A 21923-nucleotide genomic window follows, 5' to 3' on the forward strand; every position below is an offset into this window, starting at 1 on the left:
CCCCAACTTGGCATACCCCAGATGTGTTAAAGTCCAACACATCTGGAAAGGTGACAAGGCATTGTTCCAAGACACAGGCATCTGTGATCCAGGATCTGTGATAACCAAAAGCACCAGCCTGAATTGGAGAAAGGAAGGAGGTCCAACATGAAAAGCCAAATTGTACATTAAATATTAAAACAAGAACAGTCTTTCCCCCAAATGCATTAAGCACTACAGTGGTTGTGAATTAACAATGCAACCTGTATGCAACTTTACTGAAGAGAAAAACATTTATGTTTAATAGATGTTAAACCCTCTATTAATCCCCCCACCCCATTTTTAGTTTGTATTTTCAACAGTAATAATGCTGTAATGTATCCTAAACTCTGAACCATTGTTAATGGATACATTGCTTCAGTTCAGTCTTGTGGATTTCTTAAGATGGAAACAGCTATAGTTATGACGGTTATAATAAATATTGATTACCTATAGCAAATGAATGGGATGTAACTGGAACAAGTTTAGTTTAGATTCAACCCATTCTTTAGAAGTTTCATTTTCCATTTGGCTCTACCTTTTCCACCAATTCATCCGAAGAATACATTTGTTTTTATATTCATAGGTATTTTCATGCATGTTCCTCTCCACAGGTGCTCCCTTTCTACTCCCTTTTCCTAGCATGTACGTTTTCTGAACGCAGTCTTTCATAGGAGCAGCAACACTCTGAGACAGGCTTCCTCAGTGTTGGTAAGGGCTGGAATTTCTAGCCAAAACCACCATGTAGTCTAACCACATTAGAGAATGATAGAACAAAGTAGGCTTCTCTAAGAAGTTTCGCAGATTGGATAAGCAACTTTCTCTTTATTCTGTCCTTCAGGTATTTCTTGTCCACCTAATTCCCACTACGATCTCTGCGGCAGTGGTTGTCCAGCCACATGCAAGAGCCTCATCTCAGCCCAAAAGTGTGATGCTCCATGCATAGAAGGATGTTTTTGTGATTCTGGATTTATCCGCAGTGGGGATCAGTGTGTTTCAAAAACTGAATGTGGCTGTTCTGATCAGGGCAGATACTACAAGCTGGGAGAAGAGTTTTATCCCACCACTTCCTGCCTGAAAAAGTGCATCTGCGTGGACAATGCCACCATAGAATGTTACAAGTTCTCTTGCGGAGCTGATGAGGAATGCAAGGTGGTAAAGGGTGTCCAAGGCTGCTACCCCTTAAGCTATGGAAATGCCATTGCATTGGGTGACCCTCATTTCATTTCCTTTGATGGGAGGCATTTTTACTTCTATGGCTCCTGTACTTACACCTTAGCCCAAGTGTGCCAGCACAACCCTCGGCTACAGAACTTCACTGTGCGGGTAGAGAATGAGAAGATTGATGACGGTCCTTTAGTCCTAATACGGAATGTGATGGTCTTCGTTCACGGTCACACGGTAACCCTTCAGAGGGGAATAAAGTGGCAAACAACGGTAGGTGAACCACACCTTAGACAACAGTGTGCTTTACAAAATACAGTCATGAAAGAAGCATCATGTGATGGAGAAGGGCCACATCTATCTGGCCCCACCTTAGAATCATAAGATGGTAGAGCTGAAAGGGATCGCAAGGATTATCTAGTCCAATCCTCTGCACTATGCAAGTGACCAGTCAAACCATCCTCAAGGTGTGGCTGTTTGGCCTCTTCTTTAAAACCTCTAGAAATGGAGAATGCACAATCTCCATAGGTGGACAGTTGTACAGAGCTTATTAGGAAGTTTATTCTTGGATATTTTATGGGTATCTGTCGGCCTCATGGGGTAAACCAGATAGGAATCACAACCAGATGAGCTAATTCTACTTTATTTGTAATGTGACATTGACAGAAGCTTGCAAGTCTGAAAGTACAGTTCTCCCCCCATCTTCTTTACTGCCCGAAAAACTAGGGAAGATCCCTTCTGAGCCTTTTGTCCTGCCCACTATCCAGCTGCAGGCTATGCTGTCTCTTATCTGACCATTCCCTTGGCATGCCTTTTTGCGAAGTCTCCCAAGGTCTCTCCCACATTCCATTACAATAACCATTATCATCTTTGGGGGGAAAGCTTTGGTATCTAGGGTCAGCAATCTGTTTGGAGGGTAAGGGCTACACTCCCCTCTCTCCATTTTATTTGGGCTTTGTATAACTGCAGGGAGCATGGAAATATTGCAGGGATATCTCCCAAATGAGGGGAAGCAGAAATCTCTGCCTTTTTGTTTTCTTTTAATAAAATAGGTGCGTTAAATTTATTAGAGGCTTAACACACCTTTCTGTGGACAATTTTCACACAATCAAGCAGAAAAGCACAGTGTTATCATTCAGCAGTTTGCTGCTGAATGTTATTATCTTAATCTCAGAGGGTTCAGGGTTTACAAAAAAATGGGGGAGATTTGGGAGCTGCGTGAAGTTGCTTGCATGTAGAACATGCTTTCTACTTCTGATGACTTTGCAAATGCATACTGACTGCAAGAGCATGAGAGAAGCTGCACTTCCGATTATTCTTTTCCCAGGGTTGTGAAGGAAAAAAATGTGTTAATCACTGCTATAAAACATAATGTGAAACAAGCATTAATCTCTGTGTGTGTAAAGCCAACACTTATCCCCTATTATTGTTCTTCGTTGTTGGTACAGGTGGATGGACTGTCTTATACCCTGCCAATGAATACAGCTGATGAGAAAATCTGGATCACTCAAGAAGGGAACAATGTCATTGTCCATAGCACCTTTGGCCTCATAGTCCTATATGATACTTCTTCATATGTCCATATTTCTGTCCCCACTACCTACAAGGGGCATATGTGTGGCCTAGCTGGCAACTTTAATGGTGATCAGAAGGATGACTTCATGCTACCTAATGGAAAACTCACTGAAAATGTGGAAGAGTTTGGGGCTTCTTGGAAGGTCCCTGTGAATGGTGTAATTTGTTCTGATGGCTGTGGAGAGAAATGTCCCATCTGCAACAAAGCCCAGAAAACTAAATATGAGGCTGAGAACTCCTGTGGGATGATCCAGTCCAAGACAGGTCCATTCAAAGACTGCCATTCATTGGTGAACCCTGCAGAATATTTTGAACACTGTCTGAACGATGTCTGTGCAAGCAGTGGGGTTCAAGAATCCCTCTGCCAAAGTATTCAAGCCTATGTAGCATCTTGCCAGGCATCTGGGGCCAATATTGGAGCCTGGAGAAGCCCTTCCTTCTGTCGTAAGTTAATAGAAAGTCTTCCCCCAAACTATTTTTCCTAAATAACTAATGATTTGTCTCAAATGCCTTAGCCTATCCTTCTAGGCCTTGTCTTAATATTCTTGTTAATGGCTGTATCTATCCAAATTCACGGCCATTTAAATCCTAAAATGGCGTCTAGCCAAGCCTGGATGCATCCTGGTTCAGAGATTCCAGATTTCTTTCAGGGACTACTTGTTCCAGGAATCCTCCCCTAGACGATGTGATCGCTAGGCATCAGCATTTCATTAGAGTAGTTGAAAACCTTAACCAGAGACATCCACAGGGCAAGAAAAGGTCAGTTGCATGAAAGCAGCATTGTGCCATCACAGTGCAAACTGAGCCCTGTTGTATATCTCTTATCGAGCTGCGTGCATGTCGCAAGGGGATGGAGCTTGTGACACACTGGACAATAATACAATGGCATGATGCTACTTCCATCATTTTGACAAAAGGAGCCTGCAGTTATTCATGACTACAACTTCTTCATCTTACCATTCTTCGCCATTTTTTACCATTTCTGACCATCTTACAATTTCAAGAAACTAGCATCATATTTTTTTTCATTTGCATTTCTATTGTACTATCAGTCAACCATCCCTGTGCCCTTATTTTGGACTGCAAGAAGCTTTGAAAAGGCATGAGTTTAGCTCCCTGTTAAATGGAATTCAGATAAATTTCTCATGAGAAGAGAACAGTGAGTGTTCACCTAAAAACATCCTCCTAACTCACTGTAGGAGAAAGAAAAAATATTGCTTTAAGGATAAGGGAGCACTGTTGCTGATGGTGTGGTAACACTCTTCTAGCTAGAGTTAATTCCTTATCTGTGGTCACCAAGTGGGGTCACCTGTTTTCTTAGAGAATGGCCCAGCCACAGAAATGGAGGCTGCTTAGACAATATGAAAAAAGGGTCCGCAACCCTTTTGGGCCAGTGGGCACATTTGGAATTGTGAGAGCGTATTTTGGACACTAAAATGACTGCCATGGTAGGATGGCCAATCACAAGAGCTCCTATCCTATAAGTTAAACAAAGTACTTAGCTGAAGTACTTACCTGCCATCTTATTTTCTAAAGTTATTCTGAGGCTCAGAGACTTCATTGGAAATACGACCTATACTTGAGACCAGTGTTTGAGGATGCTGGCTTTCCACCCATTTTCTCTGAATTACAAGTACATAAAAATAACATTGGAAAGATCAGGGAGCTAAGGAGGTGCTAATGGACATGTGGGTGGACACACTGTCCTGCCTGAATATCATGTTGGGAATCCAGGATATTTAAAAGTATAATAGAAGGAATGCTTCTGATGTTTATTCTTTATTTGAAACTGGCACCCCACGTTTACAGTTTACAGAGTAATAAACACAAGGCTATCCACATCCTTGGGTTGATGTCTGAAAAGACATAACAGAAAAATCAAAGCTGGTGAGGGGAAAGAAAAAAAAAAGGAAATAAAGGCTTTTTTCATAATGTTTTATGGGTTTTCTAATTTTCTTCTGTGGTTCTTCAGCAACATTCAGATGTAAGCCCATAACAGATGACTCAGTTGCCCTCCTCATAGGATGGTGACTTCTGAGGGGAGGCCTTTTCCAACCAACCTGGCTAATAACAATTGCAGAGAAAGGAGATATAAACTACCTGTACTTTGTTTTTTCTTCTTATCCTTCTGAATCTGTGCAAAGGACATCTGTGCAAAGATCTTTTTGCTTCTTCTGACTTCCACAGCTCTCACCTGCCCGGCCCACAGCCACTATGAACCGTGTACCAGAACTTGTGATTACAGCTGTGCTACCTTGTCTTCTCCAAATCACTGTTCAAGGCACTGCTTTGAAGGCTGCCAGTGTGATGACGGCTACATGTTTGATGGATCTCAATGTGTAACTATGAAGCAATGTGGCTGTATTTACCGTGGAGTCTATCTTAAGGTAATTTTTCTCTCCCTTGATGTGGTTGAGAGGAGAAAAGGATTTTCTCTGCTCAGATGAAGACTAGGAATGATTTCTGACAGACTATTCAGTGGAAAAAAAATAACTGAAAGTGGAAAGCAAGATTTGGGGAAAGAAAAAGGCCATTGCTTGATATTCTGCAGGTCAGATGGCCAAACTGGCAAGGTTGTATAAGCCCGTAGGCTGCCGTATATCCTCATACGATACTTTAACATCCTGACTTCTAAATCTTTTCTCTCTGCAGCTGGATTTTTTAGCTACTGCTTTGATTTTATTCTAGGAATGAACAAATTGATTCATATTATGCCACTTCTAAAGTCAGAAAACAGGATTATTATGGGTGGGGGCACTATCAGGGGGAGTAAAAAAGTTAAGATGGCAGCTGTGCTTCGTTTTGTTTTGTTACATTTGAGCTTGGTATGGACGGGGGTCTGCTCCCCAGAAGAGTGGAAATGGGTGGGGGACACGATCATGGGCATCTGCAGAGGGGGCAAGTCATGCCACGTGCATCATGATGTGATTACACAGACACAGATGATAGATGGATGGCACAGGGCTGGCATACTTGCATCATTGCCCAAATGGTCATTGTGGCTTCTACCCAGGAGCGTCAAACAGTGGCCATTATCTGAACTTGTATGACCCCTCTGCCGATGCCCCTTGTTATGGGTCCTGCAACATTAACTATGTTTCAAATTAAATTAATTAAACATTGGAAAAAGAGAGGGAGGGAAGCAACACTTTTCCTTTTCATTATAATAAACATTGGGACTTTGCTCAACAGACCGGTGAGCACATCTACTCGGAGGGCTGCACGGAAAAATGTATCTGCAAGACTGCAGGCCAGCTCAGGTGTAATGAAAGCAGCTGCCAGATTGGAGAGACCTGTGCCCTTCAGGAGAGTGTGCGTAGGTGTGTGAAGCTGGAAGCAGAGTGCACACTCACTGCCCAAGGCCAGATCACTTCTTTCGATGGTGCCTCAGGGAGATACTCCTGCGGTGGAGTCTATGAAATAGCCTCTCTTTGCGACCAGAACGCCTTCTCCTGGTTCAGGCTGTTAGTGAGCATTGACAAGGACCGTCAGGTTGGCATGGTACCTGGAAGGTCTATCTACTTTTACTTCCCAGATGGATCCATCCTGATTAAAAACCAAGAAAGGATATGGGTAAGTGGAAGTCAAGAGCAAATCAAGAGCTGCCTGGAACACTTAATAGCATTCAGCATACATTCTTTAATTCCTCCCCACCCCCACCCCCACTCCAGAATAGTCCTCCAGATGTTCTAGCTAGAGAATGTAAAGGGGATTGGCTAGCTGATGAGGACAATTCATACTTTACCTTTATAATAACTTTTACATATTTTAATAATAAAGTTGATTTTTAAGTTCAGTAATAACTGAATTAAAGGTAAAGTCTCCCTTGAGTCAAGCTGGATTCTGGTTGAGTTGATGGACATCTCTCTGTTGTACAGAAAAATTTGCCACTGTCACTTCAGAGATGTTTTTTGACTTCTCAGTTGATCTGCAGCTGCAGGATTCTCTGGGAACCCCCCCTTCAATTACTAACCAAGGTTGCCACTGGTTAGCTTCCAAAACTAGATAATGTGAGCCAGCAGCAGCTATAAACTAATGGGATGCTTCAGAAGAGTTGCTTCCTGAGGATAAAACTATGCAGATTTCTTGGCAACTCTATGGAAATGGTGAGATACCTATTATCTGTATCCCGAATGTCTGTCTTTCTACATAGCTGCTGTGTGCAGACATCTGATCTCTTGCAGAGGATTTTGAAATCAGGCTGAGGACTACCTGAGTTGATCAAAGGAAGAAAACAAACAAACATTTAAAAATGAATACAGTGAAGTTTTCAAGTTGCTAACTCTTGTCCTACCTCAATCATGTTTTCCAGGTAAATGGTCAGAGAGTAATGCTGCCATACAAGAAAAGCTCTATGTCCATGAGGAGAATTCAAGATATAATTGTTATTGACCAGGATGCTCAAGTGCAGGTTTATCTCCATCCTGATGGAATGGTGACAATGAGAGCCAAGGAGACCCTCAGAGGAAAGCTATGTGCCCCATGTGGAAACTTCAACAGAGACCATTTGGATGACTTGAAGCTGTCCAGTGGAGAAAAAACAAATAATTTTGATGAAGTTCTCAAGTCTTGGGAGGTGGAAAATTACTAACTCCTTTAAATTGCTCCATAGACTGTTCCATCTGAGCTTGAGATTTGGTCTGAACAGACTATAGCAAAGCAAAATGGAAGCCCAACATTTTGTGTACCACATCTTCTGACACTTGTGTGTGGGAAACAACACTCTTGCATGTTCCAGAGTCTCAGCTTCCCTTTGAAGGTGACCCCTGAACCTCCTGCAAGAGTGAAATGTCAGAATCCCTAAACTCGTTAATAAGACTTTCAGTGGAACAGAGAACTTGATTAATTACTGCATATCATTTCTGGAACATTATGCCTCATCAGGGGGTAATGTCATATCTTCAACTAGGTGGCAGGATAGAAGAGTCTGGGGCCAAGCTACAACCATACAAGTTACATGAGAAAGCTGAGGTCTGCTTGTTACATTATCCTTTGGCTAGTCCCTATAATTGTGATTGACACAAATTTACCCAGTTAAAAAAATCCATCACTGGAGCTATACTTTTAAGTAAAAAACTGTAATTCTAAACAGGTTAGCCTCTGAATCCTGAACAAATATGATATAAATAAATAATACTGCTTATATGTTTTGGCATGTGCACCTATGTGCACATTCTTTACTGTGTGTATGTCATCAATCTCTGCAATGTTGAGATTGTTTGCTTGGATTGGACATGAGGCAGTTTCCAGTGGGACTATCAAAAACTGCCTCTGAATTTGGGTTGTCCCATATGTTTATTTTTGTAGTAAGAGGTCACAAAATAGCCACTCTGGAAGAACTACTGTCAGCCCCACTAGGTAGACTAGACCAGGAAATCAACTCCACAGGAAAGCTAAAACTACTGTTATTGAGATTGGCGATCATAGGAGGATCTCACAAGTCTGATTGTGCTTTATGTCCTCCTCCTCCTCCTCCTCCTCCTCATAGTTCAGTGAATTAGGGAGGCGTCTACCTGAGGCACTTCAGAATGTAATCTTGCTACTCTGGACTTAAAAAATGTTTCAGCCCCTTTTGCCTGGGTAATGGTTCCTGCATCTCTCTGTCAAGGTCATCTCCCTTACTCTCTACAACTATACACTTTAGCTGCAGAATGCATTTGTTTATGGTTGGGTATATTGTGCAAATACAGAAGATGAATTAACTCAGTAAACATGTGTGTTGTATGAAGTCAGACTATGGCTTATCATGCTAGCTTGGCTCAGTAAATATGACAAGAAACTACCCAACTGCATTTAAGCTTAGCCTGGATATAGTGAAGTTGATCCAAGTTATACTTAATTCTAACTACAGCAGTGATTGGTGGGAAAACATTGTCCACCACACTAGAAAATAATAAAATACTTTAAGCAATGCAGGGTTGACTGCAAATCACCCATAAGCTTTGTCTCCCCTACGCTCCTCCCCACACCCTCTCCCCTCCAAATTTCCCACCTGAAATTGCAACTTCACTTTTGTTTAATATTCACTTGTTTATGCAGCACGCAACATTCACCCAATATTACTTCCAGTATTTCTGTGTTCTCACTGATACACGTGCATTCCCCATCAAGGATGCTCTAATTCGTTCAGAGATTTAACTGGTACAAATCTGAAGGAGAAGCAAGTAAGATATTGTTATAATTTCAAAATGTAATAAAGTTGGATCTGATAAAACATTGTTGTTTTCCACCTTTTTTTCAGCACTAGATATTGCTCATACACAGGAAAATGCTTCAACATTTGGTTGATCACACTGACTTCAAAATGACTACAAATTATAAAGCCCCATGTCATTGTAAATCAGTTGAGCTAGAGATCTTTAATAATAGTTCCTATAGGTTGATCAAAGTCACACTGTATGAATTAACTCATCAAGACAATAATCCTGTGCCACACTTAGCCACTCGTCTGTAAATGGCCATGATCTGTAAATAATCTCCTTTGTCTCAATTTTACTCTGACTTTTTTATCCCTCTGTTTCCCCAAACACTGGGTGCATATACTGTATAATACTTGCCTCTGAATAATACTCCATTTAGCAACACTAAATTCTATGATCCTGAAAAATGATCCAGAAGGCAATTTCTGTAAAAGAAGCAAAAAATGATTCAGAATAAAGAATGATCACAGAGGACCCATAGAGGAATAGGGCACTCTTCAGAGTCCTGTTTGGTAAGAGACAGTGGATATAAAATGCAGAGTTATATGCTGGTGTCTGTGTGTCTGTGTGTGTGCGTGTGTGCATACATACATACTGTATCAATATCGATCGATATAGGCTGAGTTTGTACAATATTCCAAAACGGGGTTAACAAGACAAAGTTGACGTAAGCTGCATAGCCACTCCAGAAGTAAGCCACATCCAAATTTTAACATTTCTGCAGTGACACACCTACACTTGCACCTTTGGTAGCTTTCCACATTATCACACCATTGATGATTTCCTCTATTATTTTTTTCTGGAACACTAACACTTAACTATTGGTTAGATAGCATCACTGAAGCAATGAGCATGAAACTGAGCAAACTCAGGGAGGCAGTGAAGGACAGGAAGGCCTGGCACAATATGGTTCATGGGGTCACGAAGAGTCGGACACGACTTAACGACTAAACAACAACAACAACAACACTTATAGCATTTAAGTCAGTTTTTGGGGATATTGTAATCATTCCCATAGAAATCTCTAAAACACTCCTCTAGCATGATCTCTCTTCCGTTGGTTCTCAAATTCTTTAATCACTTTTAATTCCATTCACTCTGTCGGAGACTCCTTGTTTTAGCTTTCTTTGCCCGTTTCCAGAACAATCTATCAAAATCACCTTCCTTAATTAATTAATTAATGCATTAATTGCATTAATTCCATCAAAATCACCTTGCATTTCCTATGTCTCTTTTAATCTTAACTGTTCCTTATTCTCCCAGACTACATTCTTTACCACTAGAAGGCACCGATTGGGGTGTTACCTAAATTAGGCAGCAACCAATTCCAACAACTGGTTCCAGTTTCTCTTGTCTTGTCTCCCATTGGCAATGGAACTGGAATACTTTACCTATGTAACTTCCATTCTCTCTCTTCTTCCCTATCCTCAAGCACAGAAGACCTAGCCTGTGCTTCCTCCCTCTTGTTCTTCAGTCAACTATAAGAGGACTGAAATCTCTTGGACAATTTCATAAAAGGATAATTGTTCCAAGCTTCCGGGGAGTTACTAAAAGAGCACTCTCTGCAAGATCCGCATGTAGTGATAACTGTGACAAATAACTTCAGAGCAGGCACTTAGGGGATCTGCCCAATGTGTGTTGGGATCTGCCCAACATGTGATTCAGAGTTTCACCCTTGGAACTCCTGGTTTGAGCAAGGCCAATTCTCTAAGGGCTTGCTTGCTTGCTTATTTATTTATCTATTAAATTTCTCCCCCACCCATCTTCCCCCAATGGGGGAACTCTGGGCGACTCACACAAAACATTAAAACCATAAATATATATAAATACATAAAACGTCAATTTAAAAACGTTAATAAAAAAGGAAAAGGAGAGTCCAAGAAGATGAAAAATCTGGGGCTGAAGACAGCTTATACTTGAATTATTATCTAAGGAAGACTCCCTACTAGGCTAAGCGAGGTTTTGCCCATTAACTGTTTTGCTATCAGACAACTTCGTGTGAGTAATACGCAAAGATGGGCCTGTTCTAGCTTTTCTTTTCCTGGAAACGTAGCTTGCAAGACTGGCTGATACAACAAGAAAATGGCTGATGAGCTCTTTGGGAATATGGTCTTCTGTCAGCAGGGACAGCAAATTTAATGGCAGTAGAGTTTTCTGATGACTCAGGAATGGGTAGAGAGTGGTGAGGAGCATTACAACTCAGCAGTGAAGGAAGTTTGAAATCCAGAGGGGGAAAATGTCTGTTTGAGGGAGAGAATGGTTTGGGTGATGGCAAGACAAGGGGCCATGATCCAAAACAAGTTGGGAAACCACATGTGTCTTCTTCTGGATAGTAGCTCCTTAACATGTGGTTCCTTAATAAGGTGTTTGTATCATGCTTTGCTCTGATTTAGGGCAAAGTGGTACAACTTTTTTTTTGCATTTGACCTCAGTATGGGTAGGGGTCTACTCTTTGTAAAAATGGGAGGGTTGGCATGATCCTGGGCATCTGCAGGGGGGGCAGGTGATACTGCATGGGTCATGACATTATTGCAGAGATGACATGGATGATGTACTTGTGTTATTACACAAGTGATCCTTTTGACATCAGCAGATTTCTACCTGGAGCCAACTAAATTTGGATTCATTTAAATCAGTGGCAGTGAAATATGTGAGAAGCAATCATGATTCACTTCCCTTTGTCACTTTAAAAAATTAAGGAGGTGAGTGGAAAAAACCGTGGTGGCATGACTCATCCCGCTTACTTAAAGCCAATATGAATGTAACAGAATGTTTGTGCACAGTGAGGTTAGTGATATGGTGGCTTCCAATTCTCATCCTGAGTCATTGGCTATGCTAGTTTGAGCTGATGGAGCCTAGAGTCCAACAAATGTGATGGACTTGCAGGTTCCCTACTCTTAATACTAAGTAGCCTCCTCTGATTTGGTCTTCTTGAGAAGTGCTATGACTACAACTCCCAGACTTTCCAGGCAGCATACCCAAAACTGAAGGAGTTAACAAACCAGGTTAAACAAACCAACCATCATCATCATCATTATTATTACTATTATTATATCAATTTATATAGCCGCCCACAGGCAACTCTGGGCGGCATACAACAAAGCTAAAAACAGTAAAATACATTCAAAATATATAAAACAAAATAAAACAGAGAATAAAAGGAAGTTAAAAATAAGGGAGCCACCTCACTAATTCCCCTATCCCCTGGAGTCCCCAGGCCTGCTGGCTTAATCAAGTCTTAAGGGACCTCCGCAAGCTGACTGATGATGAGGCCAGACTCAACTCAGGGGGGGAGAAGATTCCACAGTGCAGGTGCCACAGCAGAAAAGGCCCAGGCCCTCCCAAATGTATTTCCCTAGGCCAAGTTTGGACAACACTGCCCTAGGCAATGGAACCCATAACATGCCCTCTCTGCTGGATCTGGTAGGACGGGCAGATGAAATCAGGGAGAGACGGTCCCTCCGATAGCCCTTATTATGGCCTTTAAGCCAGAAAACACTGTACAGAAACACATGCATCTGAAATATATAGATATGAGTAAAAAGTAGGCATACATATAATAAAATAATAAGACAATAATATTAATATAACAAAAATAGTACAAATGAGAGTGGCAGCCACCAAGATTAGCACTAATCCTCATTTGTAGGTGGGATGAATAGAAAAAATAGAGGTACAGAATTAGGCAACCTGGGAAGATACATCAAAGTCCTGGTTGGATAGAAGAAGTAGCAAATAAGCATTGTGCTCTCTGCCAGGGTCTTTCTTTAAAATGGGATAGATCAGTGTTTTTCAACCTTGGCAACTTTAAGATATGTGGACTTCAACTCCCAGTATTCCCCAGCCAGCATGTTCACTGCCTCGAGTTACTGATAAAAAAAATAATAATAAAGGTGGGACAAAAGTCTAATAAATTAATAAAAATAAAATAAATAAAATATGTCTCCTTTGAATGGAAAAATTTCAAGACAGCTACGTAGAGCAACAGTTACCGAAAAAGAGAAATGTGTGCTAAGTTCCAATACACCCCAAGATATTTAAAGTGTGCACCTGCTCTGTTGAGGTCCTGTTAATTTGCCATTTATGCATCCTATAGTTATGTCATGCAAAAACTAACACTTCAGGTTTTTTTATAACTGATTATAATTTGTTCTTTTAGGCAGAAGGAAGCCAGTGACCTCAATGTCCTTCTCATTCCCACGTGGGAGATACAGAAATTACTATGTGGTCTACATATAGCAAAACTGGAATTGCCCAATCTGCTAATGTTGGAAAGTGATGAAGAGAAGATGCGAGAGCCTAAATGATTGAACTGATATACTGTTAGAAAAGTAGCATGTGAGAATGCACCCTTGCCTTACCTCTCCTTGGGTGGTAATGGTGCCAGAAAGATGCCTCCGGGGGAACATCTGATCTCAATGAGGTGATAGCCTGAAGAGTCTGGATAAGAAGGAACAATCTTTTATCCATTGAGGATCCCTGTAGTCTTTCTCATAGTTTGTGCCCTGGAATCAGATCAAAATCCGTGAAGACTGCAAAAAGGGTGCCTTTGGCAATTAAGTTGCATTTTTCAACTAAATGGTTCAGGCCCAAACAATGGTCTAAGATGAATGGTCCTCTCTAAATCCTTCCTGCTCCTCAGCAAGGACATTTTCACTGGACCCAATCCAGTGAATAAAGGTATTTTGCATACACAAATAAATTAAATAAAGGTATTTTGCATACAGCTTGCTTTATGTATTAGGGGAATAGGTCTGTTATTTGTAGGGTCAAGTCTATTTCCTTCATTCTTATAGAAAGGGATGACAATGGCCTCGTTCTACTCTCATGGAAAACATGCTGTGCTGTTAACATAAGTTGATAAAGCAGCCAGCACTGGGAGCTGATTAACCTTTATTTTCCTTTTGTAACTCTGAAAAGATGAAATCACCTCCAGGAGCTTTCCCAGGTTTCAGTTGGGCGATGAGATCCTTAACTCAGCTATAGACACAGGTGGCCATTCAGGAGGTACATTACAATGGAGGATCCCACTGGGTTATTTGGTAGTTTTAAGTGGAAAATGCTCTGAAAATAATTCTTTCAAATATCTAGGGTATTTGACAGATAGGACCTGAACATCTCCCCATAAGAGGGCAGTTAACTAGGTGCCAGAACCAGGCTGGGTTCTTGAGCTTGACTGCTGCAATTAATCTCCCCCAATCCTCTCCCAATTCTTGCTATTTCTTAGATTTTAAAAGAACTTTATAGATCTTGTGCTCTCTGAGTGATTGAAAGGAAGCTAATGAGTTGTCAGATTGAAAAGCATATAATACAGTGAGATGGGCCTTCTTTGCATTATAACAATCTGCATCAAAGCAAGGTTTGGATCTCATAGGAAGGGGGCTAGAGGAAGATGATGGGAGTCTAGATAGTAAGGCCTGGAGAGTAAATCAGGTTGAAAGATGGGCCTTATCTCTTGTAGCCCTTTATCTCGCAGCACATGACTCATGTGTCTGAATGAAATAATGATTGTCTTCATGCTAGTGAAGCAGATTTAACATTTCTATCTTGCTTAACCCTGGAAAAGAAAAAAGAAAAAACGAGAGATGCCTATTGCCTTCCAAGATTACACTTTAATCTCACATTGATAGGAAAACACACATGGGCCTGAACTTTGCAAAAAATTGGCCTGATTTCTAAAAGTTCCTTGGAACTTCTGGGAGTGATAAATATATCTGCATTCTATTTTAGCTGAAATTCTGTAGAAGCCCCTCCACATGATGTTGTATCAATTCCAGGATACAATCACAGTCAATCTCTTGCATTTATTGAAGAGCCAAGAGCATGAGTGCCTTCTGCTGGCTTCCTAAAGCAGGCCATTTGGTTCTTCCCATCCTGCCAAGAAATCCAACCCTTGGGGCCATGGAACTTCCCTGTAATTTCATTAGAAATAGGCGTTGTCAGAACTTCTATAAAAAGGAAAGAGACACTAAAGTCAAAAACACAGTGGACCTCTTTTTTCCTTTCCTTCTTCAGGAGCAGTATCGTGAAGAGCTGAAGATAAGAGACTATCTTGGACTATATCTTGGGTTGCTTTCTGGTTGCCCCCCCAAGACCAGTTGTTCATCATAGAGCAACAAGGATCCAGGTAGTTTACTGACTTTTTCCCACCAATGCCTGTAAAGGCTGCTAGTTAGTTCAGGGAAAAAATAAAATATCATCCTTCATCTATAACGGAGGTGGACATTCAGATGGTATAGAACTAAAATTCTCAGCTTTTGTCTTCATTGGCCATTTGGGCTGGAGCTATGAGCAGTTAGAGGACACAGAGTTGGAGGACCATGCATTTCCCATGAATGAATGCACATTTGGGGAGGAAAGTCTGTAATCATCACTTGCTAATTCTCTTTTTCTCTTCATAGTTTTGGGTGATATTTAATCCTAATATTAAGGAATGTTAATACTCTTTGCTGAACAGATATATATGCGTATTGAGACCATGGATCACCATCCAATCTGCATCAGTATTAGGAAACCTGGTTCCCTCCATAGGTTTTGGGTTATCATTTCCATAATATGTTCTTATGGCCAGGTTGGCTGGGGCTGATGGAAATAGAGAAATAGAGATTCAAGGGGGCAGGGGTTGGCTACCACAACAGACCTCTAAAGTTCTGGTGTCTTCATATGCATTCATGTTATTTAAATAATGTGCATTCATATTATTTTATTTCTGTTTTGTTTTGTAGATATGGTGATGAAGGAGATCCTGATCTTCTTGGCCAACGTGGTGCTCTTAAAAGGTGACTAAGCTGAGCTGGAGGAAATCTCAGCTTTTGCTTCTATTTTTTCTGGGGCGGGTGGGAATGCTTCTTCTGTTTCTCTTCTGCTTATTTATTCATGACACCCTGGATAGGATCATATAATATTTTAAGCCAACATGTGCTTTTCTTGTTTGTAGTTGAGCATGTTTTCAGTGCCAAACTGATTGTGGTTTCTTTAATAAACCACAGTTAAGTAAAGCATGGGTTAACATTTTGTATGAACACAGACAATATGTTATCTTCTAGAATATTACTGTTCCAGACACAAACTTTATATTTGGATGTAATGTAATAAAATGTAATAAATTAAATGCCACCAATACAATGTTTCTCCATTATGTAACGATTTTCTCTCATCTTGCATTAGAGATGGTAATTCAGAAAGCACTCCAGGCTCTTGGAGGATTCATTTGCTGCTGTGAAGCTTCAGCTTTATACCTACGCAGTTCATGAAGTAGAGAGACAAGTTCATATTTGGACCTGCTGCTTCAGGCAGTTCCCCAAAGTCTGTTCCCTTCTCAGAGGAGACAGGGCTTTGAGAAAGGGCCTCAACAGAAATGTTGGCAGATCAGATCAGAAGCTCAGAATGGGAATTGGCCAGTTTTATCCCCACCTTAAATTCTTAGGTGGCTAGAACTGGCCTGGAAATATGAACTGCATGATTTTTTAGAAGATTATTGACTTAACTCATATCTGCCAGTTAATACAAACAAGGAATTTGAGGGGGATTTGGTAGTTGATGTGAGACATGAAACTTACTAGTTACGGTTTCTTCACTGTAAATATTCAAAACTACCACCATTAATCTTTAGTGGAAAATGAGACTTCTGAATTTTTTTAAGCCATAGGACTGTCCTGAAAATCATATTAGACACAATTAGACACACACATATTCCTTTTATTTAGGCCATGGTTCAGTGGTATAAGTTCCATCTCTGACAACACCAAGAAATGCTGGAAAAACCCTTCTTTGAAATCCTAGAAAGTTAATGCTTAGTCAATACTGGCCATACTGGACTGAGTGAACCAATGATGACTATAAGGAGAAAACAGTTTCTTGTGTTTGCTATAATTTCCTAAGACAAATAAATTTTTCAGTGTTGGTGGATGATAGAAGTAACCAGGAATAGACAAGAGAACCATTGATTTCCAACTTTGCTCTTTTTGTCTCAACGGCATCCATTTCTTCTGAAATGCCACTATGCTAGAGGTACATGTATTCATTAAGTTCTGCTGTACTGATTCCAGCTCAAGTCTGCACAGAAATCCCTAATCCAGGAACCCTGAAACAGATTCATGCTGGCAATGGGTTTGTTGTTGGTCTGGAGCCAACAGGCAATGTTTTCATGATGAATGGAGAAGACTGGCTCTATCTGGCTGGAGGGATGAAGCATGTAACTTCTGGAGTTGGTGGTATATGGATGGTTGACAACAGTAGCCAGATCTATCGGATGATAGGAGGCAATCTGGAAAGAATACCAGGTATCATGTTATTGGTAAAGAGAAAGCAATTGTGAAATTCTGCTTTTCAACTGGAGTATGGTTATTCTGCTTGGGACTCCTAGGACTTATAGTCCAATATAGCTGGAGACCACTGGCTTGGAAAGCTGCTATAGCTATGTTACCGGTACAATTTGGATCTCCACAGGTAAATACATTAAATGAGATTCAGATTCTGCAGTGTTACATCCATAGCAAATTCTTTTGCAGTAGACACCTGGGGATGGGACGGGGGATCTGTCCATCCCAGAATGAACTGCTGTAACTATTGATCTTGGAGCAAGACTTTATCATCTTCTAGTAGTTCAAGAAAAATTAAACATCAAAATGACTTGCTCCATATTATGCATCACAATTCATTGACTGTAAGAGCAATCAATTTTAGGTTTGACTCTGGAGTGTCAATGATTGAGTTTGTAGGACACTCTAAGCTAGTATGTTCAGCTAACAAGCATGCATATTTCCATGTTACACTCCATTTCTTGTGTTCTTTAACTAGGTTTTGTGATTCTTTTGTCAACCCAGTTTGAAATAGCAACCATTTGATTTTCTGGAAATCAGGGTTTCTTTAGAACTTATAACAAATGTTAGTTATAAATCCTCATTTCCAGAAATCTAAACTGATGGGTATTTGGGGATCAGGTGACATAGTAACAAGATACAAGCTACAAAGTGGAAGTGTGGCAAGGGTGGGGGATAAGTGGAACCCTTCAATTTAGTAATATCATGCCTACATGGCCTATGAAATGGATCCTTCTGCTTGTCTTAGGGGGAATTAGAGATTAAAGAAGCCATTGTTCTCCCTAGTTGTAACTTTGGGTTAATTACTACTTTCTCTCCTTTCAACTGTTATTCTTCTTCTTCAGGGTCATTTAATGAGATTGATGCTGGAGGACCTGTCTTAGTGGCTGGTATTAACTCAGAAGAACAAGCCACTTGTATTTCTAGTTCTGAGCTAAACAAAATGGTAGCAGGCTCTCCTTTACATTGGACCGATATGGAAGGAAGTCTGAAATCCATCGCCTGTAGCTTAAACGGTTGTTGGGGTGTGACCAGTAACAATATTGTAAATTATCGTCATGGTATCCAGCCACAAAGGTGTGAGGGCACCCGCTGGGAGTACATCACCAGTGGTTACTCCATGGTTGCTACTGGGAGTGATGGACGTGTCTTTGCTTTGAAAACAGGATATATTTATTACAGGTAAGGGCTACTAAAAGAAAACCCTTAAGTGTTTTTCCAGGAGTTCTTGTTTCTTTATTTTCCTGTCCCCAATTTGATGGACTCAGACTCCAAAGATCCACCCAAAGCACTGGACCCCAGACCCTTGGATTTTCATATCTCCTTATAAGGGTTGGGGGAGATGTTTCATTGTGAAACAACATCCAGGATGATGTTGAGTGAAATATGAAACTTACAAATCTATATGTGAGTGTTCTCTATTGCCTCTATCCTATTCCTGTTATTTCTATTCTACTAATACTACTGTATACCACACTTTATACTATTACTTCTACTTCTGTGCTATATTATACTATTATTAGTATACTTTTACTAGCATACAAGAGGATTTTACTCTTACAGACTCTGGTCTGTCTTTAAATCCTCTCTCTCTCCCTGGGATTTCTTCTATTTTTTCTTCTTTCTTAATGGGCTGCAGGGAAAGCTCTTCCACCTTCCCAACGTTGTGCTGGGCCGTGCTCTGCTGGGCCTCTTCTTTCTCCTCCTTCCTTCAATCTCTGTGAAGAAAACCCCCCTTTTTATTCAGCCGCTGCCTTTGTTGCTTTATTTGTTGCTGCTTTATTTGTTGTTGCTGCTGCAGAGCCTCCAAAACACACAATCTCCTTTCTTCTCCTCCCATCCCTGTGTCAAAGTTGCAGCTTTACTGGGGACTCTGCCGTGCTGATGCTGGGGAGGCTTAAATAGGAGGGGGAGTCAGCCAGCACAGGGGCCTGCAATTGTTGCTCAATGGCCTGCTGTTCCACACCTTCTTTTCTTATTGTACTATAGCCCAGAATGATCCACTGAAGCTTTGAAAAAACACTGGGCAAATCCGTAGGGAGTAGGGCTATTGGTGTGCTACTCATTTCTTAGCAGGCAAGGACACAAGAAATGAAGCAACAGTGTTTATTAAGATCAGTTTAGACTCACCTCTGACCTAGAACAAAAAGGATCTTAAAATATTGCAAGGAATATATCACTATTCCCTATAACATGGAGAGGTTCAACTTTTGGTCAGTTCCAATGTGCTCCAATCAGTAGCTACTAACCAAGATGACTTTACATTATCTCCAGTAGCAGAGAAGATGGCTGGGTTCCTATACCCACATTAAACCATTGTTAGTTTTAACCATGGTTTCTTGCATAATTCCCAACGGCTGGGTTCAAACAGACCAGATGGTGGCTGAACTCAGCTAATGTGACACTCAAGAACAGTTATTGGAAAAAACACATCCGAAGGTGCATTTCCTGACTCTGGGCTTCCCATCTTCCATTGGATATATGAGCTGATGGATTTGATGAGATCGGTTGATCCACGTGGCTCTGCTAAAGTACTTCTTGTTTATTTCAATTCCTACAGGGATGGGATCACAGCAAACCAAGTCACAGGGAGAAAATGGACCAAAATTAATGGCATCCCTGAGAAGGCCAAGTACTTGACCTACGACTTGAATATTTTGTGGCTGATCACCCTAGATGACAAGATTCTGCGTTGTCAGTTATAGAAAAGCATAGCTGCTGCCTTTTCCCACCCCTGCAGACCGTCTCCTTATTTACTTCTTCTTCTAACTCAGCTCTAAGCTCAGGGGCATTTGAGAAGCTCTCTTGGAAACATTTGCAAGAATAGCATCAGCAATTTTAGCAGAATGAATCCATTTGGATTAATGGAGAATTTATAGCTAGATTCACCCAGTATCCTAAATTGTGATTTATTCCATAAGCCAGAGATGTTAAGCCATAAACTGGGGATGGGGGTGGAAGGACTTGGAGCCAGATATCATATCTGAAAGCCCTGGCTGTCGTTCTGGACCCTTAGCAAAAGTTTTAATTGAAATGAACAATTGTCCTTTTTTCATGTTAACCAAGGGAAATGCTGTTAACTACAGGAAGAATAATACTTTTTGTTTAATACATTTTGAGTTAACCTTTTTTCTCCTTCTCCTGTGTGTATTTTTGCAATATGCCTCCCTGGCTGTCATTGAAAGGTCAGATGTTGCTCTCTGTCCATGAAAAAGTTTTGCACATTTGCCCTAGATCAGTGTTGTCCAAACTTGGCCACTTTAAGATGAGTGGACTTCAACTCCCAGAATTCTGGGATGCATGGCTGGCTGGGGAATTCTGGGAGTTGAAGTCCACTCATCTTAAAGTGGCCAGGTTTGGACAACACTGCCCTAGATCATGGCTTATAAACTACTGTGGCAAAGCTGGGATGTTTGAACCAGCTGTGTCTCCTTTGATTTCCTCAGACAGAAAAAAGATGCAGCTCTGAAATTAACTGGAGAAAGAAGGAAATCAGGGGACAAGTATCATGACCCTTGAGCTATGAATACTATGGCTGCACTTCAGCCATTTCTCAAGATACAAGTTTGATAAGCCACAGCTACCATCCAACAGGTATCTGGCTCTCACGGAGCTTTGGAGATTGGGTTGGGGTTCTGCTTGAGCACAATGAAGGCAGAGGTCTAGGGTCACCTCCATCCCTTTGTAGTTATTCAAGTGGAAATGTTCACACAGATTCACAATTTGTGTGGTGAAGCATCATGCAATCTGGAGAAGGTACTTGAGGCATTTATGTGAGTGCCTCCAATTGATTTGGTGATTTAAAGCAGCATGCTGGCTGGGGGAGTTCAATGCTTCACTCTGTGCTTGTAACAGTCTGTGGGAATGACCTTGGGAGTCAGGGTGAAGAGACGCAGCCAAGGGGACAGTCAGATAAAAGGCAGCTTAGCCCACAGCACAACTGTGGGCAGGGCAAGAGGCTCAGAAGGAACCATCCCTAGTTTCTTGGGCTGTAAAGGAGAAGGGGGAGAAATGCACTTTCAAACTTGCAAGATTCTGTTGATGTAAGCTTACAATAAAGTAGAATTAGTGCATCTGACTGTGTTTCCTGTCTGATCTGCCTAGTAAGGCTGACAGCGCTATATCCATAAAAGCTACATGCAACCAGAAACTGTCTATCCATTTCACTGGAAAGGGAAAGATTATCTATTAAGTGTAGGGCATCTTCCCTATCTCTCCTCAAACTAGCAGCTCTGTTTCCACATTCACAATTTGCCCAATGGGCACATGCTGGGGGACCATATTCAGAGAGATGGAGGACCCTCTAGTGCAGCTGGGGAATTCTGGGAGTTGAAGTCCACACATCTTAAAGTTCCCAAGGTTGAGAAACAGTGCTCTAGTGGCAACTGTAAGCACTGTGGGTCAGGGAAAAATGCTCAGGCCAGCAAATTGCTGATTTAATCCATAAACCTCGCTCCTTCATTTATCACATTTCTGCTTCCTACTTTTCCGGGTCTTAAGCTGGCTAAAAGAAGTCACAAACCAATAAAAAGCCATTAAAAATTAACCAAGTCAAAAGCAATAGTTAGAAGCAGCAACTCCTAGGAGTGTTCTTTTTCAGAATACTCCATCCCTTTTCCCTTTCCACTCAGTTTTGCATTTGATC

At 41.1% G+C, this 21923-nt stretch overlaps 2 protein-coding genes across 2 annotated transcripts in view; both read left to right on the forward strand.

Annotated features, from left to right (window-relative positions):
• Positions 1-8953, forward strand: part of LOC103051353 (IgGFc-binding protein-like) — a 34918-nt gene extending 25965 nt beyond the window's left edge. Inside the window, exons 7-11 of the mRNA XM_025169556.2 lie at positions 860-1455; positions 2631-3201; positions 4945-5144; positions 5950-6330; positions 7070-8953. Coding sequence (XP_025025324.2) covers positions 860-1455; positions 2631-3201; positions 4945-5144; positions 5950-6330; positions 7070-7348 — 2027 coding nt within the window. The 3' untranslated portion in view covers positions 7349-8953. The remainder of the gene's footprint in view (positions 1-859; positions 1456-2630; positions 3202-4944; positions 5145-5949; positions 6331-7069) is intronic.
• Positions 8954-14940: 5987 nt separating this feature from the next.
• LOC103050872 (fish-egg lectin-like) lies at positions 14941-21356 on the forward strand. The gene is made up of 5 exons (XM_007432876.3): positions 14941-15084; positions 15683-15736; positions 17006-17239; positions 18124-18460; positions 19839-21356. Exons 2-5 carry the CDS (start codon positions 15685-15687, stop codon positions 19981-19983), a joined length of 768 nt encoding a protein of 255 aa, XP_007432938.1. The 5' UTR covers positions 14941-15084; positions 15683-15684; the 3' UTR covers positions 19984-21356.
• Positions 21357-21923: the final 567 nt, after the last annotated feature.

The sequence above is a fragment of the Python bivittatus genome, unplaced genomic scaffold, assembly GCF_059951505.1.
Source record: "Python bivittatus isolate LINGU-HERP-01145 unplaced genomic scaffold, Pbiv_v1 ctg000310_np1212, whole genome shotgun sequence".
In the NCBI taxonomy this organism is placed as follows: Eukaryota; Metazoa; Chordata; class Lepidosauria; order Squamata; family Pythonidae; genus Python; species Python bivittatus.

Bases quoted from the DNA above. Each gene is read 5' to 3' on its own strand.
- LOC103050872 (XM_007432876.3), top strand. From the start codon at position 15,685: ATGGTGATGAAGGAGATCCTGATCTTCTTGGCCAACGTGGTGCTCTTA. The intron at 15,737-17,005 runs GTGACTAAGCTG...TACTGATTCCAG, and splicing joins CAACGTGGTGCTCTTAAAAG to CTCAAGTCTGCACAGAAATC. The intron at 17,240-18,123 runs GTATCATGTTAT...CTTCTTCTTCAG, and splicing joins CAATCTGGAAAGAATACCAG to GGTCATTTAATGAGATTGAT.